Source organism: Seriola lalandi, unplaced genomic scaffold (genome assembly GCF_002814215.2).
Source record: "Seriola lalandi dorsalis isolate HSWRI2012SDOR001 ecotype SW California unplaced genomic scaffold, Sedor1 jcf7180002054767, whole genome shotgun sequence".
NCBI classification, from domain to species: domain Eukaryota; kingdom Metazoa; phylum Chordata; class Actinopteri; order Carangiformes; family Carangidae; genus Seriola; species Seriola lalandi.
The window spans coordinates 3,238,080-3,246,908 of record NW_019525320.1 but is presented as its reverse complement, the minus strand read 5'-3'; the positions used below and the strand labels follow the sequence as shown (position 1 = coordinate 3,246,908).

Sequence of the window (8,829 nt, the reverse complement as noted above, 5' to 3'; positions counted from 1 at the left end):
GCTGCTCCTGTGCTGTGGTGGGCTGAAGAGAAAGTGCAAGGCTTTCCAAACTCCCGTGGTTAGTCAGGTTGCCAGGGGTTGGGGGAGACTCTAAGTTTTCATTATTTTTCATATTATTTCTTTATTTCTTTCCGACATTAAACAAATGAAGCAAAACATTCAATACAGTAAAATCCTGTATAAAATAAGGTATGTGGCTGGATAAGCTGGGGCCGTCTCTGTGGTTGGGAGCACCGATGCAGGGATGTTTTGTGAGCTGAGGAAAGAGGCTGCTTTGGTGATGGTAATAGGATTAAGCAAAGGACACCCAGGGACAGGCTTATATGTTCACTTGGTTGGTTGTCAAAACTATCTCAAACACAGAAACCACAACAGGCATAATAGCATCTTTTGATACATTCAGGAGGGCAACTTAATTGAAAATATAGACTTTATTGTTCTATCATACAATACAAAACCAACTGGAACCTAAATCTTTTGATTAAAATCTAAAAACGTCTTCTCTTACATCTCTCTATAACAGTATAAAAAAATCCCAAGAAATAAATATTTCGTATTTACAGTAATAAAAAAAAGGTAAATATTCAGTGCATGACCAAACACAAGTGTTTTTACAGGAAACAAGCAAAGAAGTGATAATGTTCTGTTTCTAGTGAGAGTCGTTTTTTTTGTCAGCTACATTACACCAAAATAGAAAAAGGCATAAGATCAAAGCATCTCCTGACTTGACACTAATGATAGCATATCCAGCCACTGACATGTGCATGAATCATTCAGCAAACTTACAAGAGATGTCATTATAAATATATTCATATACTTTAATATTTACAGTATTTTGGTTCTCTTAGCTGATATACAGTATAATTTCTTCTGCAGAGGCTCCTTCAAAATAAAATGTTTCATCTGAGACTTAGCTTCTTTTTACAGCCTTGCCTGACATTTACCTATTTTAAACCTGGACCACTTTAATGCTCCACTCATTTCTTAACAAAGAATTTAGTGTCTTTTTGTTACATCCATGTACCTCTAAGAATGGTATTCGTTTTCATTGTGAGAGCATGGTGAGATTATCCAGGTCACATTTAATTCTTTTTTTTAATATTGACCCCTCATATTTGCCAAACTACATATAGTCATGCCACAATATTCAGTGTATTGATAATACATTCAAATTACTTTGCCTCAGTAAAATTTTGTTCAGTCAGTTTCTATTTTCCTTGGCGAGCACTGGTCCCAGTCATGTAACATCAGGACCATCCTGTGGTAAGTCAGAGTGGCAAATCAGAGTTGAGGTGTATTCAACTCCAGAGAAATCTAAATAAAAAGGGCAGATGCGGTGAGGAAAATATAAGTGGCTGGGCTGCATCCAGGGCCTAAGTACACAAGTTGGGAACAGACAGCCCTTCCCCGGAGATAAACTTCACACAGTTTCATGTGAAAGAAGCCAAACTTCAGCAAAAGAAAACAAAGCAGAGATTTTTTTAAAATAACTTCCCTCTTGTCGGAGGTCTTCACCAGTTTATGAGAGAACATGCTTGTGGCTCTCTGGCCACAGAAACATCTGTGAAACATTGTGTCCACTTTCTGCCCTCAATGGGGGAGAAGAGGTTTCTAGTAGTACCTGGTTACGGCAACGAATTCTCCACATCATTTTGTCCTCTTACTTCTATTTCTGTTTCTCCACAGTGTAAACACTTGAGGGATGTGGATGATTTCCATTCTACATGGATGGTTGTAGTGTTTAAATACCCTCATAATACTGTTAAGCATCAAGACAAGGAGCAAGCACATATACTCCTTCTAAGACCTGTTCATGTATTTGTGCTTTTCTCCATCTCCCACTGTGAAAAACACTGATTGAATTTTTGTGCCACAGTGTTCCCTGTATCAGTTTACCCGCCTTGAAGCATCTCTAGCTTCTACCTAACATCTCAAACCACCTGCCTGCTAGTCGCTTTCTCAGCCAACTACCTGTTTTGCTAAGAAGTTCTTCTTTTCCTTTTTATATATGCCTAAATATTCACTTAGTTTTCCACCTGTGATCATAGACACTGGTGTAACGTTCGTGTACTGGTGCAGTTCAAGCAGCTGACATGGCAGCACCAGTGGAAGGTGCAGTGGCAACGTTCAGTCACAGTCTCAGTCCGGGTCTTAAACCCACGTCCACAGCATAGTAGCTCACATCCATCGAGGCCTGGAGAGGAGCTGTTGCATGTTCTCCCAGAGGTTCCCAAAGTGCCAGTTTTGCCATTATAGGAGCAGAAGTTTGGTGATTTCTCGAAATAGACCAGGTCCATGGCAGAGGGGGGTTTGTGAGCCGGGTTTTCAGGTTCCAGATGGCGGGGGTCAGCTCGGTGAGAGGCACGGTTGCTTCCCTTGTTGGCATAAACAACTCTGGACGCTCCGTCAAACCGGTCCTTAAGAAAGTCTCCTACTGTGCGGAAGCTGGGCAAGCGCATCCAACAAGTACGTACAGTGCAGGAGCCTGACATGCCATGGCACTTACACTCCTGACGCATCTCTGATGACACAGTCTGCATGGAGGAAGACAAAATGCTACTGATGAAATCTTACACAATGCCGATATCACAAATGCATTTGTAGCATTTGGGGATTATGACAAAAAGGACAACTATGGCGTGTTTGAGTATTAAATCCTTACCATTCTGCCGGCTTCGTTATTGTGTAGGTTGGTAAGGTAGCGCAGATCTCTGCCCCTCTCGCTGGAGTCCACAAACTCCTGGCTGAACACCCGGCCAAAGTCCACATTGTCGCTGCAGCCCCCCCAGTGCCAGTCTGGCCCTCCAGGACCTCGGCGGCGGTAATCGCATGTGCACGACTCAATAGCCCCTTCTGAGCATGAGCGAGCCACAGCATGGGTCACCCCTGCGCTGGTAATGGCAAATACAAATGCTGTCTCTCGGCAACCTGAAGAAACAACATCAAGACTTCCCATCAGAACTTGATCCAGCCTTTTGGACTTGCATTTGCCAATTTCTTTCCCAAAATTGAAAAACTATTTAGAGACAAAGCCATTTAAATGTGTACAAGAGATTCCATTACATCCTGCTCAAAATTGTCCAAATATTGCCTGATGAGAAAGACAAGAGAAGCTCACCACGATTGACAATTTTGCCAAAAATTGCTGGGCTGTGGGTGGTCGGACAGTTCCAGCGCCGGTTGCGGAACTGCCACTTGCACTCCTTTATGGCAGTGTGCAGCCCAGCGGCAATGGCATGCAAGATGCCAGGATTCTGCCGAATCAGCCGGCGCTGGCGACGACTCAGTAGGGCCAGGCTTGGGTCCAGGACCAACTGCACGTTCTTGGAATTGGTGAGGAGGTTGGATGAGGAGGCCACATTGACAATACCCCTGGCACGACACAAGGACAAGGGAAGTCAGAGTGAATGAGCTGGCAGTTTATGCATGTAGCTCTTTCTGTGACCCTCTAAACTCTCAAACTGATGTGTCTTGGCATCTCATGAGTGTTGTGCCTTTAAAATTACCGCTCTCGTTATGTACTACAATAACAAACCGTGACGCATGCTGTTCTAAGACCGTGAGGAGACAGTAAGTCTCTGAGTCAAAATGCAGGTTTCTGGTTTGGCAAATAACGTGAAACTGTGGTACTTTCACCTCTGGGTGTGTTAAAAATCATTTGGCCCTGATTTGGCGAGAATTACCTCTCAATTTAATTATCTGAATATTTATATTCAATTATTGAAATATTCTGTTCAAATATTCATCAAGATAAAAAAAATATATACAGTGCATTGTATGATATTCACAGGTTTGCATCTGTATTGTCCTATGAAACATCACTTCTGTTTTTTTTCTTCTTCTGTTGTCCGTCTGTGTCATCAACAGACAAAAGACAAAAGCTGAAGAGAAGTGAGCTTTAGTTTTCTAAACATTGGCGTGGCCTTGTGGTTAGACAGACCATGAATTTCATCTCCAAATTTGTCCATTCTCTCAAAATGTCCCAAGTCACTAAACAGTAGGCCTTTATATAAAAGCATTGCATGATGTAAATGAAAACTCTGTCTAAAATGTGAAAAATATTATGGCCATAGGCTACTTCATACCATGAGGAAAAAAATACTGATAACCATACTTTTTAATTCTAGTAATAACCCAGTTTATGTTCCCTCTGCCAAATAATACCAAGAAATATTCTTGTGTTATAGTTCTTAAGCAGCACCTGTGCTCCTTTAGCTGAATACAAATGTTGGATCACTGAACAGGGCTTAAATGCTCTCTTTTTTTGTGATCATCTTTCAGAACCTTTCTAGTGTTTCAGTACTTCACAGGCTTGAGGCTATAATTTTCAAACTTTATCTGCTGGCAATCTGTGTGAGATTTCTGTGTCAACATTTTTGGATTCATGTGCAGTGTATTGGCTGTGTCTCCTGTTAAGCATTATTATCCGTAAAAGCGGGCGAGTCTTGGCCTATTAGAGGGCTGACCCAGACAGTTGTGTGGCGAGTTCCTAGGGCCATTAATAATAATGTCGTCTTTTGGATGTTTTCTTCATTCCTAAACTCAGCCGTGTCTTTTTTTTCTTTCTAGTTGTTTTCCTGGATTTCAGCTGACATTTTAAATATTTGAAAACGCACGGACGCATGTGCGCAAATACTGTCCATGTGATGACACCGCAAAAACGACAAAAAACTTTCGTGAAATCATTGCCTCAACAAACCCAACCCACAGTTTATAGATTTTTAAACAAGCAAGACAACAATCCCACTGACGCAAAACTACACAGATCCAATTTGAGTTTTGTTTTCTAAAACAAAATATTGTGCAATTGGCTCTTTTAGTTTCAGGTCGCTGTATAGACAGAGGAATGTACAGTATTAGATCAACACGACCATGGATAAAAGCACGTGTGGGATTCCTTTCAGCTATGAAATAAATCCATATTTAATTTATCCCACATTGCACTGAAAAATGTTGTCTGGTGTTCAAACCGCACTGCCCAAATGACAGGGAAGCAGGGAGAGGGAGTCAATTAAATCTACCGCAAATAAAAGGTAAAACTGTAATTATTACAAATGTAATTCGTTTATTGTTAAATAGATAGTCTGCTGTAGCTAATTTCATTCAAAGGAAATTAAATTAAAAAAAGTTAAATAGTTTATAGTTGAGCTCACGTGGAGTAATTTGGAAACGACAGCTAAAAAAAAAAAAAAAATCCCACAAGCTTTAATATCATGCGGTTGCTCTTTTTTTCTGAACAGAAGTTGTGAACGGTGCCAAAACTAACACATTATTTCGAGCACGCATGCATGGACTGCGGTAGCCCAGTAAAACGCTGTGTTCATGCGGTAGTGGATGGCGTAAAACTGGAGTTTTCAATAGCAGGATGCTGATAAATGAAATGAATGCATCATCACAGAGAGCATCTGGTGAACTCACCACCACCGGCCGCTGTTGTTGACGGCCCCTGTGCCTGAGAGCGAAGACACCAGCAGGATGCAAGCGGCTTTCACCCCTAACAGCAGCGCCAGACTCCTCATCGTGTCTTCGGGTCAAACGTGAGGAGGAAAATGTCAAATTTCAAATTTCAAATTTCAAATTTCAACCTTGTTTTTGTCCAAACAAAGTTATAGTCTAGTTCTAAATATGTTCAACAATTATTCATCGGCAGCAACACTCCAGTACAGATATGCAAATATTATTTGAAAAAAATTACAAAAAAGCCTAAAATAGCCTAAAAAACAATAAGAAATAGACAGTCTGGCAGTACACGTCATCCTACATTGAGTTGGCTTGGTTAATATTTTTTCAAATTTTATTTTTTGGTGAATTATCTTAGGTTGAATTCTGATTAAAATGAGCACGCTGCAAGGTGGATATACTCACCAGGCCACAGTCCAGTGAGAGGGCTTGAAAGGTGAGAGAAGCAGGCAGCCCTTAATTGACTTAAATGGATCTTGAGTGGAGACAGGTTGCTAAATGATGTGAAGTGTCCAGGCAGGATGCTACTGCTGCTGCAGTCCTCTTCACTCTGTCTCTCTCAGTGATGCTCTGCACGGCGCATTGAACGCGTGGGACAGTCCCGAAGACTTGATCCCCTCGGTGACTGATAGGCAACACATTCTTCTCTTATTGAGCGCTACGAGGGGAATAAAAAAGGGATTTGCTGCTCTCATCTCCCTCTGTTTTTTTCGGAGCCTTTTCAATAGGATTGGAGGGAGGGATAGTTAATGCTCTTCATAGGGCGCACAATGAATAAGGAAACACAACTGGGCAGAAAGGAGAAAGGAAGAGAAAAAAAACAGGGCAATCCACAGTGTTGCGCATATTACTTGTGGAATCTCACGGTCATCACAGAATCGATTCCCTGTAAAAATGTGTGCAGCTGAGAGAGTATTTTCCCACTGGCCGCGCGCTTGCTTCCACATCCAGTCTTGCAGAAAGCTGAAGTGACCCTGCAGCAGTCATGTGTTGGTACAGATGCTGTGGGTGCGCCCGGTTTGGTGCTCCGCCGCTGCTGCTCAAAGCTGGTGTCACGGTGCAATACAGTTACAGCGGAATATGAGCCATCTAAAACTGCCCTTTTTACCCGGTGGTTGGATTAGCCTACTCCCTAACCGCATCTCCTCCTCCTTTCTGCAGACGCGCTCTCAAAATGTGCAGTGACTAAGGATATTTTTGTACATTTCCTTCTCTTTTTACACCAATCCTTCTACAAGCATACGCTTATTTTATATTATTTTAACTATGTAATGAATCATAATTTGCTAAAACGTGCCATAATATGATAATCTCTCAATATATTTAGATACTAATTTAGATTAGGCGCAATAAACAAAACTGTTATCACCATTCTTTATAGCAGAGGACGCACGCGCACGCGCACAACAAAGCTTGGATGCAGAAAGAAGCAATAATAAGCTCTTACTTGTCCTATAACTCACACTACCTGCTGGGCTACTTAAGTATTTTTTTTCGAACGCGGGAGACATTAAATACGGTCTCCAATCAGAAGTTTGATGTATGATGAACCAGGAAAAGAGGGGGACGAGTAAGAAAAACCATTCCAAACATCTGGCCTGCAGACCTCCCTCGACGCAAATGTAGCCCACTGTAATCACAGCTTGAGCCACTTTGCGGCATCTCCATCTAACCCCAGACTAGGAGCAAGCTTACATGTCCCCAAACTTCTCCATGTTGGTTCTTGGGTTAATGTTTCATTATGTGACATTTATCTGCTAATTTGCATGTTCCACATTAGTCACTGCAGCGGTTGTAGGTTGAATAATCTCTTTCCCTTCCTCTCCATCTCTCTCTCTCTCTCTCTCTCTCTCTCTCTCTCTCTCTCTCCCTCAGATGACAGTAAAAGGAAGTGGGCTTTTGTAAAAAGGCTTTAATGACAGCCATCCTACGTTTATACTCCAGCCTTATATGAAGGTGCTCAAACGGGTTTCCTGGAGCAGTCATGCGACACCGAGCAGATTAGAGCTTCAATCCGGATAAAGGGGGCCTTTTATATACAAATCAACTTCAAATCACTTTTTAAGCCACTTAGATATACACGCCAAGCCAGAATGCTAATGCACTTTTCATTGCTGCAGCTTAGGGAATGGAAGGAGATTAGATGAATTGGTGTCACTATGCGAACCGTGTTTGAGGGGGGGTTTTAACTTAATTTTATGAAAGTAGCCCACATGCACCTTCTCGCTTCCAGCACCAGCGTCTGTTATTGTTTGAGATCCGGCCGAGAAAACATTTTTAATTCGTGGGACAATTAGCAGCGTCACTAACTGTGTGATTGACCTGTTGATTCAGCGGCGTCTTGGCTTAATTTGAATAACCAAGATCAATTGGCTGATTGATTCGATGCCGAGCTGCCATATCACAGTAACCAAGTCCGCTCAGAGGGCCTGGGCATCTGGTTTCAAAGGCCTAGTCTTTACTGAGCATGGAAAACGAACATGAATATATAATTGAGACACTAACCTTCAGTTTGCATAAATGTTTTCAAGTCATTTAAGCGCAGCTTCCAATGACGCATCTCATACACATTTTTAATGATCCATACGTGTCAATTGCAATTAGATTTTTGTGGAGCATGTGATGCCATAATGTGATAAATAATCACACAAAAAACGGTCACTCCCGTGATTTATGCATATAATTTTATACCCTGAAATAAAGACTTTGGAGTGACAAAGTGAAGTTGTTTCAAACACAACAATGAAGAACAGCCGCTCTGGTGGAGGTGGGAGGAAGGGGGGGACCACATGACTAAAAACAGTATTGTTGGAGGGTCTGTTAGCGGAGCCGCCTGCCTGCTGCTGCCTCCCTGTCGTACAGTGGAACCAGCAGCTCTACCCTCCCCCCATCCATCATTTAACTCACCCCTTTATGAACAAAATCTTCCATGACTTTCCATATTTCATTTTACTGAGCGTTTCTTTGTTCTTAGTCTCCAAAACTGGACGTCTATACCACATAATCTACCGACCCGCAAACAAAAATCAGGAATAAATACATTCATATTTCTATATCATGTTAGATATGTTTATAGTATTCAGTATTTTAGATTACCCACTGACCGTTGTGCGCACGTCTTGGAAAGTGGTGCCCGTGCGTAAAAGTGTGGAGACGTCATCTTACGCTTGGACGAATTGTCACATTCTCAAATAATAAAATGATCAACTGTTGATCTGACTTTCATATCAGCCAATATTTTGCAAACAGTCGCCTGTAGAGGCATCTCCTCCCCTCCCCTCCCCTCTCTTCCCCCCCCCTCCCGTTTACTCTCGCCCCCGAGCTCCTCTGTTCTCCGTCTTCACTCTTCGGTCGTTTGGCGGTGCATCG

General features: G+C 42.1%; 2 protein-coding genes across 2 annotated transcripts in view; one reads left to right on the top strand and one right to left on the bottom strand.

The window, feature by feature from the left end:
- Positions 1–416: 416 nt before the first annotated feature.
- On the bottom strand, positions 417–6,761 carry wnt1 (wingless-type MMTV integration site family, member 1). Its single transcript, XM_023425099.2, has 5 exons — positions 5,866–6,761; positions 5,419–5,524; positions 3,119–3,372; positions 2,663–2,928; positions 417–2,534 (listed from the first exon to the last, which is right to left on the bottom strand). The coding sequence occupies exons 2-5, from the start codon at positions 5,517–5,519 to the stop codon at positions 2,043–2,045; spliced, it is 1,113 nt and encodes a 370-aa protein (XP_023280867.1). The 5' UTR covers positions 5,520–5,524; positions 5,866–6,761; the 3' UTR covers positions 417–2,042.
- A 237-nt stretch (positions 6,762–6,998) lies between these two features.
- Positions 6,999–8,829, top strand: part of wnt10b (wingless-type MMTV integration site family, member 10b) — a 4,972-nt gene continuing 3,141 nt past the window's right edge. The window contains exon 1 of the mRNA XM_023425274.2: positions 6,999–7,030. Within this exon, the coding sequence (XP_023281042.1) occupies positions 6,999–7,030 (32 nt within the window). The remainder of the gene's footprint in view (positions 7,031–8,829) is intronic.

Coding starts and splice junctions, on each gene's coding strand:
- wnt1 (XM_023425099.2), bottom strand. CDS start 5,519: ATGAGGAGTCTGGCGCTGCTGTTAGGGGTGAAAGCCGCTTGCATCCTG. Junction 2,929..3,118: donor TGGCAAAATTGTCAATCGTG/GTGAGCTTCTCT, acceptor TTGTTTCTTCAG/GTTGCCGAGAGACAGCATTT. Junction 2,535..2,662: donor ATAACGAAGCCGGCAGAATG/GTAAGGATTTAA, acceptor TCCTCCATGCAG/ACTGTGTCATCAGAGATGCG.